Source organism: Myotis nattereri (assembly GCF_964212035.1).
Source record: "Myotis nattereri genome assembly, chromosome: 17".
In the NCBI taxonomy this organism is placed as follows: Eukaryota; Metazoa; Chordata; class Mammalia; order Chiroptera; family Vespertilionidae; genus Myotis; species Myotis nattereri.
The window spans coordinates 18,382,298-18,408,682 of NC_138092.1; the positions used below are offsets into that span (position 1 = coordinate 18,382,298).

General features: G+C 35.7%; 1 protein-coding gene across 1 annotated transcript in view; it reads left to right on the forward strand.

Annotated features, from left to right (window-relative positions):
• Positions 1–26,385, forward strand: part of PKHD1L1 (PKHD1 like 1) — a 126,087-nt gene that overhangs the window by 18,678 nt on the left and 81,024 nt on the right. Inside the window, exons 9-24 of the mRNA XM_081111550.1 lie at positions 1,116–1,158; positions 3,938–4,008; positions 5,529–5,639; positions 7,045–7,134; positions 9,264–9,532; positions 10,810–10,901; positions 13,748–13,907; positions 14,488–14,623; positions 15,343–15,486; positions 16,771–16,928; positions 17,855–17,968; positions 19,647–19,796; positions 20,779–20,903; positions 22,211–22,374; positions 23,572–23,744; positions 25,609–25,756. Coding sequence (XP_080967676.1) covers positions 1,116–1,158; positions 3,938–4,008; positions 5,529–5,639; positions 7,045–7,134; positions 9,264–9,532; positions 10,810–10,901; positions 13,748–13,907; positions 14,488–14,623; positions 15,343–15,486; positions 16,771–16,928; positions 17,855–17,968; positions 19,647–19,796; positions 20,779–20,903; positions 22,211–22,374; positions 23,572–23,744; positions 25,609–25,756 — 2,148 coding nt within the window. The remainder of the gene's footprint in view (positions 1–1,115; positions 1,159–3,937; positions 4,009–5,528; positions 5,640–7,044; positions 7,135–9,263; positions 9,533–10,809; positions 10,902–13,747; positions 13,908–14,487; positions 14,624–15,342; positions 15,487–16,770; positions 16,929–17,854; positions 17,969–19,646; positions 19,797–20,778; positions 20,904–22,210; positions 22,375–23,571; positions 23,745–25,608; positions 25,757–26,385) is intronic.

Consider the following 26,385-nt stretch of genomic DNA (forward strand, 5'->3'; position numbering starts at 1 on the left):
TCTGAAATAAATTCCCTTTTTCCTAAGGTTTACATTTAAGGTAAGCTTCTTCAAATTTCTTTTTTTCTTCTTCTGTCATCCAGAAGATTGCTTGGCAAATTTAGCCATTTCACTCTGTTTTTACCCCATGCTCTATGTACTCCGTATACATATACCTCTTAGTCTTTGAATGAACTTCAGGTTCTTCTGTCTCAGGGCCTTTGTAAGCTTCCCATCCTGAGAATCTATATATATAAAAGCCTAAGTGACCATTACGACCAAATGACCAGAATGATGGTCGACCAGTCACTATGACGCAAACTGACCACCAGGGGCCAGATGCTCATCGCAGGAGCTGCCCCCTGGTGGTCAGTGCGCTCCCACAGCCAACCTCCCGTGGCCCATCCCCCTGGCCGGCCAGCCAGCCAACCTTCTGTGGCCCCTCTCGCGCCCCCCCCCCACCCCCCACCGACCCCCTGCGGCCCCTCCCCATGGCCGGCCAACCTCCTGCATCCCTCTCCCCAAGGCTGGTCAAACTCCCAGGGTCCCTCCCCTCGGCCGGGTGGCCCCCCAATAAGCCCTAATCGCCAACCAGGCCTAGGGAACCCACCCATGCATGAATTCGTGCACCGGGGCTCTAGTTTCAGATACCAGGAAAATGTCTTGTCTTAAAAAATAAATAAAAAGCCTTCCCTGATCCCCTGCCTTACATTCTCAGAGTTCACACTCCTTTTTCTTGATACCTTTTTCATAATTTATAGTTGTCTGATTGTGTCATTGCTCTCAACCAGCTGTATCCTTCACTAGCTAAGATGCTTTTAGGAGAAAGCAAACTGTGTGCTCACCCTCCATCTCCCAACCCCTGGCAGAATGTCCGACCCAATTAAATAGCTATTGAATGAATGGAAGAAATTTGGGGTCAATATGGTTACATATATTGTATATTATGTATATATTAAAATAGTCGGTGCTTCTTTAAGGTAGTTCTGTTGTCCTGTCTTTGAGGATTAATAGATGGTTGAATAATTACAGTTTTAATTTTAAATTTATTTGCTTTCAAATCAGCTTTATAATATATAGTTATTGTTCTCCTATGATTGGGAGTTTAATTGATTGTGCATTTTAATTAATTCCAGGTCATCACAATGTCAGTTTCATCTTGGATAGTGATTATGGAAGGTAGGTCATTTTGTAAGTAATAATTTTCATAATTGATTAAAATGGGTAAATAAAATAAAAGAGTATATTTACTTGTGCTATAGATCCAGAGATTAAAAAATTAATCATTTTCTTCCCACAAATTAACATTTTAGGGGTCTGTAACTTCCTTTCACACAGAGTTCTCTACCATGGCAGGATCACCCTATTTCTGGGTGCATTTGCAAATGCGTGGAGATATTTGTTGACTGACACAGAAACTGGGCCATGCTAATGGCCTTTGGTGGGCAGGACCAGGATGTGCCAAACCTAAATGAATTGTTCTGCCCAAAATCTCATAGCATCTTCCATTGAAAAAACGAGCCAGTTAGCAGATATGTACATAAATCACATTACTTACCCATCAAGTACTAATACAGATGTATTAGATCAATAACAAGATAGGTCTGTTGATTTCATTGTTGTCTCTGATGAGAGACTCAATGATTAGCAGTTGGAAAGATGGCAGTATTACAACCAAAGTAGATGTTATACCTGGTGTATGCTCACAGACTGGAAGAGGATATTTGTTCCCTCATGCCTGGAACTGCAGTTGAGTTGGTGAGACCAGAACTGTTATCATAGTATTTGGAGATCATCTAGTTCTAGACATCTTGAGGCAACAGGTTCATAACACAGCAATGCCTGTGCTGGACACTGTATTATAGACCAATAAAGATTGGACCAAAAACCATGAAGAATGTTGCAATTCAGGGACAAACCAGAGTGGATGATATGTAAATGGTACTAAGATTTACCTTTGTGATTTACAGGGGGCAAATAACTTATTGTCCCATGAGTTAACTGTCATTTTCTTCAAGGACATGACATATTTACATAAGCTTGATAAAACAGGTTAATAGGATTTTATTGAAAATGTGAGAAAGCCATGTTAGGAGCAATAATTATTGAGTTTTAAATGATTTCTTGAACTATCTATGGTTCTTTTAAGCTCTCAATGTCATCTTCTTCACATGAGAAAAGTGAATTCTTATTTCTGAGACTTTGAAAGGTATTAATTGCCAAATCCATCATATGTCTCTCAGAGAAATAATTAGCCAAAAATAGAAGGTTTGAGTGATCAAGATTGAATGTGATGGATAAGTATACATAAATCAATATGCTGCATTAACATGCCCCCAAAATTTCAATTTAACAAAGCCAGCAAATTTTCACATAATTTAGGGACATACCGCATAAAATGGTTGATTCTGTGATCTTGACATAATTTTTTAACGCAAATTGCTGTCTTTTTATATCTTCTCAGAACTGATGAAATTATGTTTCTATATAAAGTAATCTTAGGAATTTAAGATAACTTAAAAATATGACATTTACTACATGAAAACCTATTTTTAAGATTATATGGCATTTTTTAATGCTAAAAATTTTTATAAATCATAAAATACATGTTTTACAAATTTTCAGGGGCATTTCTGAATACCAGATGATCTAATTAAAGGCCACTGGGGCCACCATTCTGTATTTCTTTTAATAGCCAACCTTCTTTCCTCTGTTAACCAAGTACAAACAACAGCTGTTCCAAACTGATAAGGTTCAGATGAGGCTGCCTTAATTGAGAAATGCCTAGTCATTATCAGTAAATTACTGAAAATCACCTCAGTGTCATACCAAATAAATTACATTTCAATTTTATATCAGGAGGCAATTTCCCCACCAACTTAAGCAGAGTTAATTTTTCTGATGCTGGATCTGCCCGCAGGCAATATTGTTGGAACTAGCATCATTTCAGATGTTTAGGAAATTAACTGACAGGTTTATAACATAAAAATGTAAAAACCAGCATGCATTTATTAAATAACCAGCATAAAATACTCCCAGGGACTCTTTAGTTTTCAAATGCACATTGTAATGCCTGGGTTAGATTTAAAGGGAGTTCACTGTTGGTCTCAACCACAAGATTTGCGTTATCCTAGTAGATTTTAATTCACTGTATTCTAGTTAATTATGATGAATGGGTGTGAGTCTTAACATTTGAATTTTATAACTTTTCTAATTATGAATTTAATTGGGGTAATTAGGGAGCCACGTTTAATTTCTAGGATCAGATTCATTTCCTTCCCACACCTTCATGCTTACCTCTGGTGGACTGTTGTTAACTTGCTCGCATCCATTTGTACTCTCATGCAAATTAGTAGGTCTGGAGCCAGGGTTCTGGGCTCAACCTAACCAGAGTTCAAATTCTCTGCCTGCCACTTACTCTCTTTGTGAGCTAGTGTAAGACAAGTAAATTCTCTGAGTTTTGCCTACCTTGTGGGGTTGATGTAAAGAATAAATGGCTCAATAAATTAAAATATTTTTTTAAATCGTAACTGCTTAAATCTCTTAGCTTGATACCTGATAAGTGTTTAATAATGTTAGTTATCGTGACACTAAGTGGGCTGGCTATAAGAGAAAGAGGGGGGGGGGGGCAGCCGAAGAGCCCAGCCTTTATAAAAGGTAATCCTCCTGTTTTTTATGGTGATATAAATGTTTACTTTATTGGGTTATAATTTGCATATAATAAAATGCACATATTTTAGGGATGCAGTTCAGTAAGCCCTGACAAAAGCATATTTATGTAGCATTCATATACTTCTACTGTTGTGTAAACAAAAACGAAATCAAGATACAGAACCTAACCTTCCCTAAAATTTCTATCCAGTTCCTTTGCAAATTATAACACAATTTATATTACTAATAATTTTTTCCTAAAAGTTTGTATTTAAAGTAAGAGTTTTTGAACTTTTTTTTAAAACAGGAGTTTCCCAGAAAAAATGGCATATTTTGTTTCCTCTCTGAATAAAATTTCAATGTTTCAAACATATGCAGGTATGTGATCTTTCAGTGTATGTGTGTGTGTGTGTGTGTGTAGAGAGAGCAAAAGAAAAAAAATACATATATATATTTCATTTAATTAAATCAAAGGCAATACTGACTTAAGGCGTACTATTTTATTTCATGTGCTTCTATGAAGTAAAACCACCTGACACAGAGAGTCAAGTCTAATAGGAAGCCCTGGCATTAAACTAGGGCCCTGAAGACTACATTCCTAGTGTAAGGTGGCCTGGTAAATAAACCCAATTGCACCGAAAGAGACAGAAGGGGAACTTGCATGTCTCCACTTTGGCTGCTGTTTGAAGGAGGAAAAAAAATTCTGCTGTCAGTTTAAATCACAAGCCAGATATATGCTCTCAGTGTGTCTAAAAGAATCCTCAAGCCTATTACAATTTATTTTAATTTACACAGGTCTCAGGTTGGTAGTACTTCTAGGAGAGTGTCAGAAACAAACACAAGTCTTCTTGAAAGAATTTACTCCCAGCTCAGGAGTGATGGAATTGGCATATTCAGGTTTCATAGATGTTCAATGTGAAAGAAATGTGCCTTGGAGTCAATCAAATATGATATACTTTATATTTTTATGGAAATGTATTTAATGTGAAGTTCGTATGTGAAACTGAAAAGTTCGGAGTTGGGCTGGGGTCACACAGAACCGACGGAAGGCTCAGTGTAATCAAAATGATATCTATTCAAGGCACCTGGGGCAGGCGGAATAAATCTGAGAAAGAAATCAGTGGCAAATGGGGAGGGATACATAAGACTTTGATAGAACTAATAAGAATACATTTTAAAAATATATTTTTATTGATTTCAGAGAGGAAGGAAGAGGGGAAAAGATATAGAAACATCAGTGATGAGAGAGAAACATTGATGGGCTGCATCCTGCAAGCCCCTTACTGGCGACTGAGCCCACAACCCAGGCATGTGCCCTGACTAGGAATCAAACTGTGACCTCCTGTTTCATAGGTCGACACTCAACCACCGAGACACACCAGCAGGGCAAGAATACATTTTAATAAGAATCTACCATATGTCATGCACTGGGCTCTTTTAACAATATAGCTAAAACTTTTCTATATAAACCACAAGAATTCCAATCAGAGTTAATGTATTACTACATAAAAAATTATAAAATTCATTCTTCAAGAGCATAAGGAAGATGAGGCTCTTCTCCTGTCTGCCTGTGTTTTCTTTTGGAATCAAACATCCATGCTCAGCCCAGGTTTTCCTTACTTCCTGGGTCCTCCCAGTACCCGTGTCTCCTTCGCATCCATCTCCCCAAAAGCCTGGTCCCCGGGAGATGCAGGTCTCTATGAAGGCCATGTTTATTGTCCTCTTCAGGGCTGCATCAGAGACAAAATAACAAAACACCCAATTCATTTATTCGGTGATGCAAAAGCTACACTAAACTAGGTGCTACGGCTACAGGTAATTTAGAAAAACTTTTAAAAGCAAGCATTTGGGTTTATGTGTAATGTTCATGTGCTTCTCCTCCTCCTCCTCCTCCCCAGAGATCACTATGATTTCACCTTCACAAGGAAGCATTCAAGGTGGCACCACGCTCACAATAAGTGGACGGTTCTTTGATCAAACAGATTTCCCAGTCAGAGTTCTAGTTGGAGGTATTTTTCATCACTTTTATTATATTACTTTCTAAGAACCAATTCTTCCTTTTTCTTTAATAATTTGTAAGAAGAAGAAGAGTCCTTTCTCAATTAATATCTTAAATTTAAAGCTGCCATCCATAAATCCCTTGCCATACTTATAGAAACACCTACCCTCTGTTTAATAAATCCTTAAAGGTCATTCTTGAACTGTTGTTACTTCTCAATGCGTTGGCTAGATATGAGTAAATTTAAAGTAGTATTTGTGGATACTCTCCTCATGACCCTTCTCAGATAACTGCACTTTGTCTGGACATCAGCAATTACTGATGATATTGGCCTTGGAAAGAACATTAATTGAAATAAGTGGTCACAAATGTACGTAGGGGTTGGCTCTCTGGTTATGCTTCACTTGTATGTGTCTAGTCTTGATCTGTTCAGAGGTAGGGAGCTATGCAGCTCAACAGGGAGGCCAGGATGAATATAATAATGGGGATCTTCCCACTCAGCTGTAGTGACCTAAGCTACCTCGATGAGCAGGAGAAAGGATGTCTGCCTATGCTACTGGCCCATACTTTCTCGGATACAGGCCTCTGCTCATATATTTTCTACTTTGAAGGGATTTCCTCATAAGCCAGCCAAAATGTGATTTCAAGAAGAAAATTAATATAAAGTAACCTCCTCTAACATTTACACAATATCGTTCCTATCTCTATGAATTATTTCTGGTTACTTGTATAAATATTAAAATCTAGGCCACAGATTTTACAGCTTTATATATGTTATTCTGATTTTTTAAATATAAATATGTTTTGAATATTAAAACCAGGGACATTATTTTAAATTTTTATAATGTGTTTTATGATCCAATGTTATACAGTTGATATGCAAATATAACATGTAATTTTTATGATACTTCTTTGCTGTTAATGTGATAACCAGATTTGAGATTTTGAATCCTCAATAATTTCTCGAAAGTAATGATTTGAAAATACCATTTACAAATTACTATCCCTTTTGTTTTCATTTGAAGAACTTGGACCAAAGCACTTTTTACTTTAACCTAAGAGGACCGAGGTCACCTGTTTTTATAAATTTGGAACATCATGGGTTTATTCAGCAAATTTTCTTCAAGGATCAAAATATAAAGCTTCACTTTGGACACAGAATTATATTGTGATATAATTTTTATCAAATTTTTAATTTTGTTTTTCAGAGATTATGCAATTTTTTTACTTAGACTTGTAATATTTTGTCAAGACAATGTTGCCTTGTGAAAGTATGACAACTAATGGGTGATAAACTTTAATGAAGGCCCCCACGCTTTGCCTCTTGCTTGTGCTAGTTTGTTTTAATTGGAAAAGTGCTTCAAGACAGGCTGATGTATTTGCATTCTGAAGCTCTGTACCTTGCTTCTCTGTAGGTCAAGCCTGTGATGTTTTGAATGTCACAGAAAATATTATATGTTGCAAGACATCCCCTAAGCCTGATATTCTCAGACCTGTACATCCAGGTAAGTTACCAGAAGAAATGGCCATTTCTGTACTTACTTAGGAAGACTGTTATCGATGTATGTCATTAGTGTCTTAGTCCGTTTGGTTTGCTATTACAGAATGCCATAAGACTAGGTAGCTTATAAATAACAAACATATATTTCCTATAGTTCTGGGGGCCAAAAAGTCCAAGATCATGGTACTGGCAGATTAGGCGTCTGGTGACAACTGCTTGCTCATAGATGGCTCCTTCTCGGGGCTAAGGAGCTCAGTGGGGTCTCTTTTAGAAGGGCACTAATCCCATTTTGAGGGCTCCACCCTCATGACCTGCTCAAGGATTTCATCTCCTTTTTGGACAAAACCAGATCCTCCTAATACCATTACATTGGGCATTAAGTTGCAGTATATGAGTTTTAGAGGGACATAGCCAGCCTACAGCAATTAGTAAAAAAAATTATTTGCGCTTTTTAGAATTTGTAGTTAGAATTATAATACATTTCTTCCTAGTTTTTCTCTTTACACTTTCCGGATTAGGAAATATTTGTATTAAAATAGCTACATCAAGGCTGCACCAGTGGAAGTAAACCTGCCCTAAATCCCTCGGACAGCCTACTAAAAACAGCCATCTCTTTTGATAGAGTACCCTGCTGCCTTTATCTCAGTTTAAATGACGATTACTAAATGTTGGTACAGACTACATGGTAACTTAAATTATGCCTTTCCCTGGGTAAAAAATAAATGGCAGAATTTAATCCTTCCTTGCCCAGAATGATTTAGGTATGATAATGGAATGAGAGAAATGGAACTCAAAATTCTTTATAGACTTTCACCTGTGACCCAGTGAGCATGCAGCTGATGGCCTTGATGTCTGCTGTCATTCCACTGAGATTCTGGGCATGTGTTTGAGTGGGCTGTGTACAGTGAAATCAGTTCATAATTACATCAGTGGTTGGTATTTGAAGCCAAATAAATTCTGTTTACCAACCTCTTAAATTTCCTTGCTTTGAATGATATTAGGAAAATGACCAATTTAAGAAAAGAATTTTGATATTTATAATTGATAATGCCAAAGAAAATGACATATATCAGAGAATGAAGTCCTAAGCTTTTCTCTAAATAAACTCAGTAAAAGAGGAGTAGCCATTATTTTCCACATCCAGACACTCCACACAAGCTCGAGGCTGCTGGAGGAAGTCAGGAGCCCTATTGTTGTTGTGTAGGAAGAAAGAAATAGAAAGAGTTCAATGACTTATTTTTTTGGTGAGAAAAAACTTAATCATAAGGTTTATGGCAAATGTAGATACACCCTAAGGAGAATTTTCTCTCTGGTTCTGTCCAAAAAAGGGAGATGAAATCCTTGAGCACAAGTGATGTTAAGAAAAGAAAAATAAAAAATTCTGACAAAACTTAAAGCCAACAGTATTTGTTTTTTGATTAGTTGTAATGCATTAATTAATGTTTTGATACAGGGAATAATCAAAGCAGAGGCTTTGTCGTCAAATGGTCTGAACCTTCAAGTTTTTAGACTTAACTATAAAAGCAACATCAGTCATATCTTAGGTAATTATTATATTATCTTTTTAAATATATTTTTGTTGATTTCAGAGAGAAAGGGAGAGAGAGAGAGAGATAGAAACATAAATGATGAGAGAGAATCATTGATTGGCTGCCTCCTACACACACCACAATGGGGATTAAGTCCACAACCCAGGCATGTGCTGACCAGGAATTGAACCATGACATCCTGGTTCACAGGTGGACGCTCAATCACTGAACCACATCAGCCAGGCTATAGTGTTAACTCATGTAAAACATTTGTAAGTACCAAATGTTTTATATATTACATATGTAAAAATATATTACATATCTCTTATAATCTAATCCCCATAGCATCCATACAAATAGTAGAATTACTCCCATTTTACATATGTGGAGCCTGAGATGCAGAGAAGTGAAGTCATAATAAATTGCAGATGGTCTTAATAGCACTATATCCTCTAGATAAAGGAGCATGTGGTAACTGTTTTAATTACACACATGTTGTAAAAATATGAGTTGAAATAGAACATCTATAACCACACCCAAATAGAAGGCCATTCAGACACCATATCAAAATTCTGGTGAAAGTCTTCTTTCATTTTGTGTTCAGGTGGGAGAGGCCTTAAGCTTGAGGTATGGAATAATAGTCAGCCAGTGCATCTTGAAGAGATACTTGAATACAATGAAAAGACGCCAGGCTACATGGGTGCCAGTTGGGTAGACTCAGCTTCCTATATTTGGCCCATGGAGCAAGACACATTTGTAGCACGCTTCAGTGGATTTTTGGTGGCTCCAGATTCTGATGTTTATAGATTCTACATCAAAGGTGATGACCGTTATGCAATTTATTTCAGCCAGACTGGGCTTCCAGAAGATAAGGTAGGAGAGACAAAGGTAATCTTTGATATTATTAAAACAATATGATAATCTTTATATGTAATCTATATAATTTATTGTAAACCAATAAATTATATTAAAGAATTCATGGCATATTTTTTCATGTGGCTGGATTCTTGGCTATTTTTCACATGTGTATTATGAACTACCTATAAAGTTATTATAGAGAATCCATCATCTAAAATAAAATGCTCTCCCATACCTAAATTTTCTCTTTCATGGGAAAAACACGTATGAGTCCTTTACAATTGAAATTCGTTTTTATTATGAAGGAATTATAACTATAACAGAGAAAATTTTGGAAAAGAATAAAAAATATTTTGCCATACTTTTAGTCAGTTGTGAAATTTAAACTTGTCATTTCCTTATATCTCTGTTTTGTTCTTTACATAAATAGGATAGTGCATCCAATTTCATAGTCCTCTTTTGTCACGCATTAGTATGTCAACACGTTATTAAATAATTTATATAACACCATTTTAATGACTGAATAGTATGTTATTGCATGGTTTTACTAAGCTTAGGTTACTCTCTCCATACTGGTAAGTGCCTTACTTTTGATTTTTATGACCACAAATAATATCTTATCAAACATGTGTCATTAAATTATTCTGTATTTTAGATTGCTCCCTAAGGTAATTTCATAAATGTGAAACTATTAGATCAAATCAAAAGAACATTTTATGACTCAATATGTATGCAAAGATCATCTCTCCAACTGCTCACATGATATATATGCTACCTGTGATATATGAATTCCAATTTTATCATAGCTTTCCAGTATGCTTTCTCCAAAAATGGTATAGTCCTTCCTAATGGGAACCCACAGCCTTCTCATTTTAGGATGCATACCCACTTAGTGATCTTTCAGACATATTTTAATGATCTCATTTGGATTAAATCCCTTGAAGTTCTCTTCAGAGCAAAAGAACATTTTATTAGACAATCAAAACCGTTCTCCTGCTGCGTGTCATTCTGTTTTCTCTTGCAGTTTTAATTGTGGAAAAGCTGTGGTCTATGCAGTATGTTTGGTATAGCGGGGCTGATGTTAGGGCAAAAGAAATGAAATGAGCTTTGGTAATTATTTAAATTCCATTTAATCATGGGTAACAGTTCTTAGAAAAAAATATAAAGTAGCTTTACATTTTTCTAGTCATAAAAGTGCAAAGACTTACAGAAGTAATAAATAGTAAGTGCTGAAAAGGTTTACTAATATTCTCTCTCTCCATCTCTTCCTCCTCCTCTCCCTTTGGAATAAGATAAGGATTGCATATCATTCTTCCAATGCCAACAGCTATTTTTCCAGTCCAACACAAAGATCTGATGACATTCATCTTCAGAAAGGAAAAGAGTAAGGTTTTTTCTTTAAATTACTGTGTGGTATTTAAAAATTATAAGTTTATGTCTAAATATATTTTCAATTTATTCTTATTGGTGAAAGTGATATTAGTTTACCGGCTTAATTTGTAATTGGTTAGCCTCTGTAGTTTTAATAAATTTCGTTTTATATTCGAAGTATATTGGCATTCCGATAATCAGGGAAATTTGACAACTAAATGATCCCTGTTGCTGAAATTATAACTTTGTGAGATATACTTAATTCCATTTTTATTTTTTCACTAAGACCATTCAGTCTATCCAGCCATCAAATTTCTCTGCTTCTACAGAAACCTGAGCTCTTGAATATTGCTAGGAAAAAATTACAAAACCACATGATTGGTGCCATAGTTAACACATATTTGTTATTCACTCATTTATTCAAGATCCTGGGCCAGGTATTGAAAATTTAATACAAAGGATATCAGAATACACTGCCTGTTCTTAAGAAGTATATCACTTAGTATTCAAAGGTCAAGTGCAGAGAGAAGATGAAGGTACTATTCAAATAGCAGATAATGTCATTCAAAAAAATCATTCAAGATTCCTAGAAAACAGCGAGGTAAAAGGCATGATATATTTAAAATAGCTAAGTTACAGGAAGAACATCAAGAGATTCATTGAGATCATTTTCCATTTATCACTTGCATCTGTTAGCATTTGCTGCATAAGAAACCACTCCCCAAACTTGAGTAGCTTGAAGCAACCCAGTTTTGTGATTGGCTGGGCAGTTCTTTTGGTGCTGGCTGTTTTAGTTGGTGATTGCTGGCACAGGATGGCTTCGATTACGTATCTGGAGCCTCACTTAACGCACTTGGAGTTAGTTACCCCAGATGTCCCACTCCACATGGTCTCTGATCTTCCAGGAGATTATAGCCCAGGCTTGTCGCAATGATTGAATGGCTCCCCAGCAGGAAAGAGGGCAATTCCTAATGCACATTTACTTTTCAAGACTCTCTGTCATATTTCCTAGTATCCCATCGGCCAAAGCAATTGGCCAAACATAGATTCAAGGATGAAAAAATAGATTTCACTTCTTGCTGGGTGGAGTTTTATTGATTGATTTATTATTCTGCCGTATCACCCTTCTAGACATTGATGAGATTTGGCTCATAGGCAGCACCATGAAGATCTGGTGGAGCTGGACAGAGGGTAGGGATCACTGGTACCTGGCAGCAATCACACAGTGTTCTCCCTGAGGTCTTGGCCACAGTGATATGCGGAAAGCAATTCCGTTCTTTTTCTCCTCCTCCTTCTACCTTCACTTCTTTACATTCTTAAACATTTCCTTTTTAAACCAAGATCACTGGACCATTTCAGGGAAAATGGAGTACCTAATTAATCCCTGCTGCTCCTCAGTGTCAATTCACCTGCAGGCTTTGCCTTGGCCTTGGAAAATGAGTTCAATTTACCTGCTTGGCAGGAACACAGGGCTCGCTTGAAAGCGACTCCAAATGCATCTGCTGCCTGGTCTCTGTGCTCCTGCAACACTAGCTTGGAATTTACACGCTGCGCTCAGCATGGTGGCTGTGAATTCTGAGACTGAGGCCACGCTAGCTGCTTTATTGCACAGAGGTCCCTGAGGGCTTTCCAAAGGTAGCTCATATCTCCAGTTCATTCTACTCAGATGATGTAGCCTCATCGTGAAGTGCATGTCTCTTTGGTCACCCTGTTCTACTTTGAATCGTACCTCAGTTACTATTTTAAATAATTTTTCAATTTTTAAAACTCTTTTAGTCTCTGTTATCATATGAACAGAGAATAAGGATAATATATGTTTTATAGGATTTTGTGAAGATTCAATATAATAATGTCTGTAAAGTATTCATATTAGTGCCTAATAAATATTTTTAAGCTGCCAGGTGAGGATATAGAATTGAATGGTTCATCGTTGAGTCCTGCCCATTCGTGTTGTCCACCTCAGTTTGGTAGAGCTGGCAAACAGGTCCTCAGGGAAGCCAAGTGCCTGATGCAATCCTCCGATATCAGTTCTATAAGGGGGGTGACCCGGAGCCCCATCATTCTAGACAGATGAGAGCTGATAAATGCCCCTCACTCAGTCTCCCATGAACTAAAGATACTTATGCTCCACATATAAGAGTATGTGTATAATGAATGAGGCAAGTCAGAGGGACACCCAGCAGTCCCCTCCAGAGATGGGAGCGATAAGAGCATTGATAGAGATTCAGGGAGGGAAGCAGCAGCTTTGCACTCACCTGTCACAGCTGGCCAATGAATGCCTTATCCTGGATAGGCAGTTGAATGTTGGGCACGGGCCTCAGCAATCAAGAATTCCAAATATAAGTTGTGAATCCCATCTGACTTGTTGGGGGGCGGGGGGGGGACATAGTCAATCTAATTAGTAAAGGTTTCCTGAGGCTGTGGAAACCTTTATCACAGTGAGGTTATCACTGTGTCTGCCTGCCATTTGCTTCTACACACTAAAATGCTTAACTTCTGCATGTCCTCCGTACTTTATGCCAGGATCTTTGTGTTATAAGATACAGTGTAATTTTGTTTTAAGATAGTTGAGGATAGGAAATAGTATGTTTTTTGATAATTATTAACAAAACTGAATGAATTAGTATGACTGGGAACAACTCTTTACTAATGCAGATATCTTACACAATTCATTTCATTTTAGCAAACTACTATGAAGCTTTTAGTAGTTTAATATTTAAAATCAGGGATATTGCAATATAAATCAATGAACAGGCAAATGTTTTATATAGTGTTGAAATTTTATTCATTAATAAAAAGAACTCATGACAAGTGCTCTGAAGAGAAAACGTTATATTTATTAGTTACTCTATTTTCCAGATATTACATTGAAATCTTGCTACAGGAGTATAGACTGAGTGCTTTTGTTGATGTTGGACTGTACCAGTATGGAAATGTCTACACTGAACAACAAACAGAAGATGCAGTGAACGAAGAACAAGTTATTCAATCCCAGTCAGCAATTGTCCAGGAAGTTCAGGTTTGCTATGATTATAGCTCCACTGTCTAGAAAGAAAATGTTCACAGACAGGAGATCTATTTGGTTATTCCTTTTACTAAATAAGATACTGTTTTGGGGGAAAGCAGTTTTGGAAAATTATTGAGTTGTGGCCTGGAGTATCTGTATTATAAACTAAAGAGGCTGTTACTTCATGAAATGTAAACTTTAAGCCCTGACCAGTGTGACTAAATGGTTAGAGTGTTGGCCCAAGCACCAAAGGGTCATGGGTTTGATTCCCGGTCAAGGACAAGTACCTGGTTGAGGATCCTGCTGAAGACAGCCAATCTCTCTCTCTCTCTCTCTCTCTCTCTCTCTCTCTCTCTCTCTCTCTCTCTCTCTTCTTCTTCTTCTCTCCTCCCTTTTCCCTCCCATTCTCTCTCTGAAAAGCAATAGAAAAAATATCCTTGGGTGAGGATTAACAAAAAATAAATAAATAAAGTAAAATTTAAAATGTTATCATTTGCAATAAAATAGAGCAATAAAAAGGCTTTACATCGCTTAATTAGTATATCTTAAAAATGTTTTGTATAGTAAATATATTTTTTAAATTGGGAAGTAGGTTATAACATTGGAAAACTGGGAAACAACTAATGCCATCAAGGAAGTTCAAAGGATCACCGTAACCAGCCCATGTATAGAAGTCAGTTCCTGCTCTCTTTACCAATATAGATTAACTTACAACATGGAAAAAACAGGTAAGTGATAAATAGTAAGGGAGATTTTCTTTCTCTTCGTGTGTACATGTAATTATAGAGAGGTATTTGCTGTAGTCAAATTCAGTTTTAATAGCATGCTAGACAAAAAAAGCAGAAAAATATAGAGAAAAGCCTTCAGACTGGGATAGAAAATAGCATCAATAAAAATATAAAAATACTTAAAATATGCTACATACTATCATTGTCTCCTATACGGATCATGGTAAATACACATCTAAGTGCACACAAGGATTTTATATATCTGTGATTCACAGATGTAAGTTAACAGAAATTAAATTCATCACTGCAGGGAAGCAACACATTGCTTTCAATTTCTCAAATTAAGGGATAGACCCATGAGACCCTAATTATCTGTTAATAAAAACATCGTATTTCTATATTTTGTAATAAATCCTTGGAAAATAAATTTTGCTCTTTCTGTTAATTGTTTCAGTCAGTAAATATAATAAGCCAAATACAATGCTTATTGCTATGGGAATATTAAAACAATAAAATATGAGCCCTATCCTCAAGAGACCATAATCCAATTAATTAGTCAATATTGTTGAGCTTGAATCAATTTCAGAGCACATTAAGTGACAACATATGGTGCAGACTATGAGTGATTTTTTAAAAAACAACTATATGACATCATTGTTGGTAGTGCAGAAAGATTTCAACTCTTCTCCTTTTTCATATTTTTCCTAAATGCATCCAAGCCTTGCTACCTGCTGATGCTTCTGACTTCATACTGCAATCAGCCCTAAATGACCTCTGGTCTTTGAAACCGGATACAGTTCAAGTAACAAGAACACAAAATCCCCAAAGTTATGTTTACACGGTAACCTTTATATCAACTAGAGGTAAGCATGTATTTCATTTTGCAGGTCTCTAAAGTTTTTTTCTAGGAAACAAATTTATATCCTGTGCAACTCCACTGAAAAAGGTAAAAGCGACACAAAATGACAGAGGGAAAAAATTGGATTCACAGCCTTGATCAATTTTAGAAACAATAGAAATTAAATGGTTAATTGTTTCCTACTGTAATTGAAATTCCTATTGTATTTCAAGGAATGTACAACTCTAATGCATGAGAAATACACTATCTATTCTACAAACACGTTATCAGTATAATAGCCTTTTATAACTTAGCAAAACATCAGTGAAGATACTAATTCTGGAAATGAAATGTAAGTTTAAATTTGCTTAGGAGATACAGGTCTGGCCAGATCTTGCAGGATGAAAGAATTCTGTGGTCAAATCCAGGTGGGAAACACTGTTTACCATGGCTTCTCCTTGAAGATTGACAGAATTTATAAAAATATTAAAATCCCTGAGGAATCTTGCAGTGAGAAACAAACAAAACACTAGTTCACCTATGTTTAATGCAATATTTTCCAAAATTATTTGCTCTCTCTATGCTTTTTCTTTCAAGTAATAGCTGTTAACTTATTAATCTTCCATATTTTCGAGTCTTACAACCAATTCTAGCAACAAATTTGGGTTTGGGATATCTAGCTCAGGAAATAGGCCCCTGAATATGTGTGAGTTTACTTTTCTTCAGGCAATCATTATTTCCCGATTCATGTAAGTAAAATGTTACTTCAACATTTGTCTCATTTTATGAAATTGTTAATTTGGTTGTTGGATGGAGGTTGAAGAATTTCATTTAACCGGAATTGAAGTTCTAAAACTTCCCGCAAAGTTAGACTGTCAGAACACTATAGACACAAACATATGGTTATCCTTGTTCTCCCAGGAACTTACTTATAGATCAGACTGAAGGACCTGCATCTTCCTTGTTCATTTTTATTTTGTGATACTGGAACTCCAAATAAAACCAATCTTTAAAAGTTTGAGTTCTACTATTGATATTTTTTTAAAATATATATTTTCATTGATTTCAGAGAGGAAGGGAGAAGGATCAAGAGGTAGAAACATCAATGATGGGAGAGAATCATTGATCGGCTGCCTCCTGCAGGTCCCCTACTAAGGATTGAGCCTGCCACCTAGGCATGTTCGCCTGGGAATCGAACCATGATCTCCTGGTTCATGGGTCGATACTCAACCACTGAGCAACACCAGCTGGGCTGTATTGATATTTTTTAAATTAACTTCTGAAAATTCTGTTTGGTACTTTATTGCAGGAGACTTTGATCTGCTCGGTTATGAAGTATTTGAAGGATATAATGTCACAGTGGATATTACAGAACAAACCAAAGGAAAACCCAGTTTGGACACATTCACACTGAATTGGGATGGAGTCACTTCTAAGCCTCTTACCCCATGGTCAGCAGAAGCTGAAGTATGCTCTGTGTTAATATTTTAAACATAAAACCATTTAGGCATCACCTTTCTATTAAAAAACAACCACGCTTTAAGAACTAGAAATACACTCTCCTACTTGGCATGATGGATTGGAGGCCACCAATAGTGAGCAGAGAAGGGAGGAAATATCACAAAGATAGGGAACAAAAGGGCATTTCTTAGATCTATGCCAACAGAATCCAACGTATCTCCATATGGGCAACTGTTCGTGAAGAGAGGATGTTTATTGTGAGTTACTGAATTTTGACAATTACCTGTACAATGAGTTTAAATTTGTACAATGAGTTAATATTTGTTTGAAGATTAAAGATTGCCTGTCATCCCAAGTCCTTAGTTTTGAACATCGTTTATATCTATGCATTGCCAAAGAAACAATGTGGAAATTACAGGAGACCTCATGAATGTGAACTGATTCCTGTATATTCAGAATTATTTATTCTTTTTTACATAGTCTTAATTACAGGCTTTCAGTATCTATATCTCTTCTTTTGAAAAACAGTGCATTAGATTATACAGTTTTTTCCCCCCTAGTCAATTTTGAGTTAATTTGGGAAAACTATTCATTTGGAGTCTGTTAAATTGGGTGCTAATTTATTTAGGTTTGCCTCATTGTTGTCTTTTTAAAAACTATTGGACAAATATGTCTACCTCAGTAATAACCAAGTAAGCTAATATTAGCCAATTAGATGTGGCTATTGCCATTCTAAATTAGAACTCTTGAAAAAGACATAGGACACTGAAATGATCACATATTAATTATTAAGTTAATGATCTCGTAATTATTACTAAAATATGCGAATTATATGAATATGTTGTAACTAATTAGTAGAATTAGCAGTAGTATTACTAATGTTCTAACTCTTCATGAAAAAGAAGTTACTAAAGTTCCTGTTGTTAATTTAGTTTCAGGCAGCAGTGGAAGAGATGGTTAGTGCTAAGTGTCCACCGCAAATGGCAGATTTTGAAGAAGGATTTGTTGTGAAATACTTCAGAGATTACGAAACTGATTTTAACATGGTACGGAATGTTGAATGAATTGTGAAAGTGACCAAATAAGAATTCATGTAAATGTCTGGGATTTTGTCATTTCTTTTTTGAACTAGCATTAATTCCCTATCACCCAAAGTCAAATTACAAACGTAATGTTATGGTAAGGTCTGTCCTAACATCTCTTTGCATTATAAAACAATTCATTTGTGAAAGCAGTATTTCCACTGCCCATGAATTTTCTTGAACAATAGGATGTAGGCAAATATAAGATCGAGTTTTTGATTGTTTCCTTCACTTGGATGCAGAGTATATCCCTTTTCCTCATTGGCTTCAGAGGATATAGTTTGTAGCAGGGCATCATTGCAGAGCACATCACTTCCCTTGCATAGCACATCACTCTCTGCTCTATTAGTACAATGCCTAGTGATTGCTTATGTCTTGGTGAGATGTAAAGATTTTTCTTTGAGACACAGTAAAAAAATTTTAAATACACTACTTGGCCAATTCTTATTTTCAAGACATGAGGAAGCCTGATAGTCACCACTTTCAAATATTATCATAAGAAATATGCTAGTTATTCAGTTCAGAACAATACCCTCGAAATAAGTGAGTCACTAAAATATATAGCAGGCAATGCCTATATGAAGAGATTTATTACTGGAAAAAATAAAAGAGAAAATCCACTCAATGGGCTACGTTTTCAACTGAATTTAACAAGTCTACGTCTATTTGGGTTCTCCTATCCTGGATGCAGTACTTGCAGCCATGGGAATTACACAAATAATTAACATTACACTTCCTTCCTTCATCTTTCATTCATCACAACACACATTCTTTGCTCTACCCTACCTTGACAATTTGAATTTCACAGCACTGCTTTGTAACACCCCTGCTTCTCTGCATGTATTTTACCCTTTTCTGAAGCTCCTTGGCCCCTTTTCCTTTTAAATACCTCCTTTTTATCTTTAAAGACACCTCATGTGCCACTTTCTCTGTCATTTTTCTTGATGCTTTTATGTGAGTTAGAGGCCTCCCTCCAGCCTTGGTTTTATAATCCTTGGTTCCTTCTTACAAACTGTTATGCAGTGGTTCTCAACCTTCCTAATGCCGCGACCCTTTAATACAGTTCCTCATGTTGTGATGACCCCCAATTTCATTGTTACAAATTGAACATAATTAAAGCATAGTGATTAATCACAAAAACAATATGTAATTATATATGTGTTTTCCGATGGTCTTAGGCGACCCCTGTGAAAGGGTTGTTCGACCCCAAAAGGGGTCGCGACCCACAGGTTGAGAACCGCTGTGTTATAAGCTTCTGTGTTTAGGGATAGTGTTCCCCACTGGAACCCCAAAGATTAAACAAAAAACAAATTCATAAACAAACAAAGACCTGGCCCACAGTGAACACCAAATAAACATTTGTGGAAGGAAGGATTAAATATCATTAAGGAGTTCATAATATGGGGGAGAGATAGGATTTGGGAAATATAGTTATAAGGGATTATGTGATTATGTGATTATGGGTCCAGATGAGCGACATAGGGTGAGGGCTTTAGAATTTCAAAGAGAGAACATTTCAAGTTACAGTAATTTGGGAAGCAATGGGATCTGAGTCAGAACTTGAAGGACTTGGGTGGAGATGCTGGGGAACAAAGCAGGACAATCAATCATATTTTCATTTGAAATATTATTGTTTCTGCAGGATCACATTAATAGAGGGCAGAAGACAGCTGAAACTGATGCTTACTGTGGTCGTTATTCCCTGAAAAACCCAGCTGTTCTTTTCGACTCAGCAGATGTTAAACCAAACAGACTACCATATGGAGACATTTCATTATTTCCTTATAATCAGGTAAGCTCAACAAAATGAGATGCTAATTAAATTTGTAAAATCCCTTGGTAATAAAATTTCATGAAATTTTAAGACAAGGAAAAGTGCTTGTCATGTGAAATCATGTCACATTGGACAGGCTCTGTGGTTCACTCTCTGGGCGCTTGTGGTTTCCTCTTCTTGTGATTCTCAAAACAAGAAATTAAAGTAATATGCAGTACCACGCACACGTACTCTTCTTTATCTCATATTTTTTAAAAATTATTTGCACTCATTTCAATACTAAAACAAATAGATATATGTTATTTTCAATATTCCTTCATTAATTAAGAAGAAACAAAAATGGATAGGCATCATAGAGTGATCTCGGGAATCTAATTGGGGAAAAGTAAAAGAAGATTCTGAGAAGAAATGGCATTTTTAGGATCGGTATTAAAGTCTAGCAATTATAGATTTACCCTTTCCCTTGTTTCAAAATTCTCAAATTGTAGCACATGTTATGAAGTTGGCAGTTCTAAATATATTAGGCATTTTTAAGGTTTTGTAGACCATTAAAAGTGGTATTTAATCACTGTTTTGCAGTGACAACTTCATCTCTAAATGCTCAGTTGCATTCACACTTCAATCCATCCAAATGTTTCTCTCCCTTCTGTCTTTTAAATTCACTGAAGAGTTCAGTTAGAGCGGGACCTAATTCTTATGTAGCTCGGCGACTATAAGGCATGATTAGTTCCTTTTCTTTTTTTTAAGGAAACCATATTTAAAGATATATATAAAGAATTATTCATTAATTGTAAGGTCATTTTAACTTCATTTCCTCTTCTGAAAATCTTCCCCAATTCTTCTGCACCTAATTGGCTGAAATTAATTTTTCCTTCTGATAAATTTTTATAGAAAATGCTCAATATATATTTATTGGATTGGATTGACTTAATTTGAATTGCTACAAAACAATTTAATGATAAGATATTTTTACTTATATTAACTCTTATTTTCTATGTAGTTATGTTTAGCATACAAAGGATTCCTGGCAAATTATATTGGTCTAAAATTTCAATACCAAGACAAAAGCAAGATTACTAGAAGCACTGATGTACAATTTACATATAGTTTTGCTTATGGAAACAAGTAAGTTACATTATGAATTTGGAAACTTAAACGATACTACAGTGTATAAACTATGAAGATAAGCCCATTTCTTATTTGTTTGTTTATTATTTTTGGGTCTAACTGCAATTTTCTTGTCTTCTATAGGCTCTTTCTAACAGAAATGTTGTGCCAAAATTAAATCTGTTGATTATGAAAATAAAAATTGGTCAAGTGGCACCATCACCCATGACCCTTTAAATAATGAAACAATGGTAAACTTTAAGTATACCAAATTTTCTAGGTAGTTTTTCAAACTTTGAAATCATAGAATTTGTAGAATTCTACTTAGAGGACCTAAGTACTTTTATTAATTTAAAGGACTTCATGTAGTTCTGCTTATAATTTTCTAAATCTGATGTAGTTCTGAGCTTTGATGCACCACAGGTGGATCCCACGATGAATTGGCAAACCATGAAGGAAATGAGAATAGAGAATGCCCAAACAAATAGACAGTTAATAACTACAGTAGCAGCTGATATAAAGATATCTATTAAACTATGCTTAGTTATTTGGATGGCAGCATTTATCTCTTTCTTGTAAACTCTCATAGCAGAATTGCTTAATTGCAATTTATGAGATTTTAATGCAGTTAGTATTTAATAGAAAATCTGAATCTAAATTACACTTGGAAGGTACTGACTATAAATAGCTCAGCACTTTTTTTTTTTTTGTCACTTAGAACAGTAGACAATGCAACTGCAGTGAGCTCTTTGAAAGTAGGATCAAGATCTAGTTTTGCTTCTTAATATTGGACTGAGTTTACTTTTCTGTCTCTGGCATTTTCTACTAAAATAGTTTACTTCATTTTTTTTTAATTTAGAGCACCACCTATTTATTTACTTTTTATTTTTTAAAAATGTATATTTTATTGTTGATAGCATTACAGATGTCTCCCATTTCCCCCCATTTTACCCCTTCCTTCCAGCCTCCTTCATTCTAGTGTCATGTTCTGTGTGTTTACACCAAACCGCATGCTCCGTAGTTCCCTTATCTGTTGCTACAGAATATTTTACATTGCTGTGGCTACTGCCAAGGCTATAAGTAAAAGAAATATATTTGGATGCAACATTAAATCTTTTACTGCAATGTAAGTTTCTGTCTGCTGTCCCTTGTTAAGTAAGTTTCTGTTGCTTTTCCATGCTAATGAAGTATGCTTGATGTCTTCTTGTGAGAGAAAAAAAACAACCACCTTTTACTCTTTAAGATTTTAATGCTTTTTATCATGTATTTGTTTACATTAAGCCTTACAACTGGTCAGTATACCTAATTAATGAACCATATTTCAGCTGGACATACACGTGCATAGACCTTCTGGACCTCATACAAACCAAATACACTGGGACTAATTTTTCTCTCCAGAGGATTAGTGTGCAGAAAGCATCAGAATCACAGTCCTTTTATGTGGATATAGTATACATTGGACAGACACCTACAATTTCAATCTGGGATGGTACGTTGTGTTACTTCATATCTACTTAAACTATCTAAATCTATCGTGTAGTAAACTCTTACCATGGAAATTATTATATTCGGAAGTTTAGATAAAAACATTAATCTCTAAATATTTATGAGTTATTTTATCAAAATAATATTATTTAAATTATTTTTTAAATAAATAGGGCCAGAAGATTACTCTAAGGATAATAATGTAAGCTGTCATTATAGTAAAAACTTTGTTTTATAGTCCTAGATTCTGTTTACAGATATATAAACTGTGACATTTTCATTTTTTGTTTGATTTTTGAGAAATAAACTACCAAGAAAGGGCTCTATTCCTAAAAGACTAATATTGGCATTATTGATGTTGATATTGACATCTGTTTAGTAGGATTGAGCTGAGTCTTTTCATGGACTTGATGCTATAATTAATGATGTGATAAGTGAAAACTTTATTTCTGAAAGTCTTAATATTGTTTTTCTAATCATGTTAGTAGATATATATGCTGTGATAATAAAATAATTAAAGTTAAGCTGTGATTTTTTTAAAAAAAATCAAACTAACTCCAAACAATTACCTTAAACCGTTTTTCGGAGTTTTGGAATGTTTCGGGGACTGTTTTCAAGTGCAGGAGCATGAGTCAATTGGTAAAAAATGAAATGTTACTGCTTTAGAGTCGCTCCTTTTGAAATTGCTGTAATTAAATCTACATTATAATTGGTGGAACACATGTATACCATAGCTGCTTTGTACTAGGGATCGATGTTGTAGTTTGTTAGAGTTTATTTCGTACCTACTGTGTGGCAGGCACTGTGTTGGGCACTAAAGAAAGAACAGTGAACAAGACAATCCTGGTCCTGCCCTCATGGGGCACATGTCCCATTGAGTGGCACCTGGAACAGAGCCGAGCTAACTGGCCCACAGAAGGCTACATGGACCCCGGGGCGTGGTGGCTTTTTAGTAACAATTTAAAACTTTTTTGTTTGTTTGTTTGTTTTATCTGGTAAGGCTCATAGGTCAGAAGACTTACTAGTAAAGCTTTATATTCCAGGAGTGAAAGTTTACTGAGCACCACAAGCTATTTGCCTTTTTCTACAATTTGATTTTAAACAGCTTATTCCGTGACATGTGGATATTATTGCGTGGTGGTTTTCTCTTCAGCAGCAGAAGCTATGCAATTTTACTTCCCATTTACTTTATGTTCTTTAGAAATGCCAAAGAGAAGACTCCCAGCATTAGCAAACAAAGGGATCTTTCTAAAGCACTTTCAGGTGAATCAGACCAAAAGCCATGGGTCAAGTATGACGAGCCAGTATTCTGTCACCATGACTTCATATAACTGCAGTTACAATATACCCATGATGGCTGTCAGTTTTGGGCAGGTAAGCCTAGAATTTTACAAGTTACTATTTCTTTTCTATTTCTGAAGCATTAGCTTTGATCTAGTAAACTTTCTCTTTAATCTTTACAAATAGCGGATATACAGATTGAATATCTTTTAATAGGGCGGAGGTTCATTTGTTTGCCTGTGGCTCCAACACCATTTATTGAAAAGGCTATCCTTCCTCCATTAAATTACTTTTGCCCTTTGGTCAAAAATCAGTTGGGTATATTTGTGCGAGTATATTTCTGGATTCTCTGTTATATTCCTTTGCTCCATGTGATCTTTCTACCAATACCAACATCAGCCTCTTGACAACTGTAGCTAGATGTGTCTTAACATTGGGTATAGTGACTCCTCTCGCTTTATTCTTTTAGTAAAAACTTGTTTTAAGCTATCCAAGGTCCTGTGTCTTTTCATATAAAATTTGGAATAAGCTTGTTTATGTCTACAAAAATCTAGCTGGTATTTTGATAAGAATCGCACTAAACCTAGACTTTTCTAGAAAGTATTAACACCTTTATTATGTTGAGTCTTGCAATTCATGAAGACAGTGTGTCTCTCCATTTTTTTAGGTCTTTCTTGTTTTCTTTTATAAGCATATCTAGGTCTTCTTTGATTACTTTCATCATCATTTTGCAATTTTCAGGTCAGACCCAGTACATGTTTTATTAGATTTGCACGTATTCCATTTTCTTTGAAGCATTAGTAAATGGCCTTGGGTTGTTAATTTTGATCTCCACACGCTTGTTATTTGTATAGAGATATGTGATTGGTGTTTGTGTGTCGATTCTATATCCTGAAACTTCGCTGTACTCCATGAATTTTACAAAGTAAATGCTCTCATGTAATCACTACTCAGATCAAGATAAAGAAGTCATTAGCTCCCAAGACACTCCCTTGTGCCTTCTTCTTGTCATTGGATCACTTACTTTTCACCCCTAGATAACCCTGTTTTGACTTTTGTCACCATTAATTAGTTTTGCTTATTTTTATCATATCAATGAGTATGCACTCTTTTGCATCTAGCTGCTTTTATTTGATACAGTGAAATTCATGTGTTGCATGTAGCTCAATTTCATTCTTCTTTATTGCTTTACTGTATTCCATGGTGTGAATATACCACAATTTATTTATCCTATTGATAGACTTCTGCATTATTTCTAGTCTGGAGCTATTGTGAATAAACTTGCTAGGAACATTCTTGCATAGGTCTTGTGACACATATTTAATCATCTCTGTGGGCATTGGGGCTAATAGTTTTAAATTCCACAAGAGTAACACATCACTGTGAGGGATCAGAAGCAAGAGGATATCATTTTCATGATTGGAGTTACAATTTATGAATTTTTATAACATGTGTTACTTGATTGGCACTCAACACTACTCAGATATTTCCCAAGTCTGAATCATTCACTGTACTGATCATTCACTTTCTCATATTTTTAGTTAAGTTTTCAAGTCACCGTATGCATTTATCCAAAAAGGTTTTTAGGCTTTCGATAGCCAAGGCCACACTCATGTTTCTTTGCCTCCCCACAGTGATTAGCACTGTATCTTGAATAGAATCCCTGCTCAATAAATATTTGTTCCTTGAGTGATGGAGGGTACACTCTGAATTAATGAGGAATTACTGTGGTTCCAGCTGATGGCTGCGCAGATGACTGAGTTGACTTAGGCCTCATTATTGCAGCTCTTTAGGTATGGTCTGTGTTGATTTATGTGACTCTCCTTAATGTCTTGAAGAATCCTGAATACGTGAGACTCATTTATGTCGTGTCATGGGATTGCACCATGGTGAAATAGAAATCATCTTCGCCATTGTCGTGTTTAATCATCATATCAATATTTATTTTGGAAATTAGGTAATCATCAATGAGACAGAGAATGAGTCTGTTTACAGAGGAAACAATTGGCCAGGGGAGTCAAGGATCCGTATTCAAAGAATTCAAGCAGCGTCTGCACCTCTCAGTGGCAGCTTTGACATTCAAGCTTATGGACATATTCTCAAAGGTATATAAAAAAGTCCAGGACAGTGGTCTATGTGTCAGTTAGACAGTGCTGCTCTTTGCAAACATAATACACATTTTAGTGTACTTCTTTCTAATGTCATTTCTCTGTGTAATTTACATAATTTATTAAGGTAAAGGTAAATGATCCAGAACAAATTACATTTTCACATTTTTTTAAAATTTGCATGCATGAGGTTTATTCTTCATGTTGTAAAGTTTCATAGGTTTGACAAATCCACCATTACAGAACCATACAGAATAGTTTTACCACCCTAAAAGTCCTCTGTGCTTTACCTATTAATTTTTCCCCACTTCCCTTGAAATTTTGACAAACACTGATCTTTTCACTGCCTGTGGTTTTGCCTTTTCCAGATTGTAATTTAATTTTTTTCATTTAGCAATATTCATTTTTTTATGGTTTGATGGCTCATTTCCTTTTATCTCTGAATAATATCCACTGTGTGGATGTACCAGCTTATCCATTCACCTGTTGAAGTGCCTACTGATTGTTTTCAGTTTGGAGCAGTTATGAGTAAAAACTGCCATAAACATTCACGTGAAGGCTTTGGTTTGGACATATTTCCAGCACAATTGGTTAAATACCTAGGTATGCAATTGCTGGATCATATG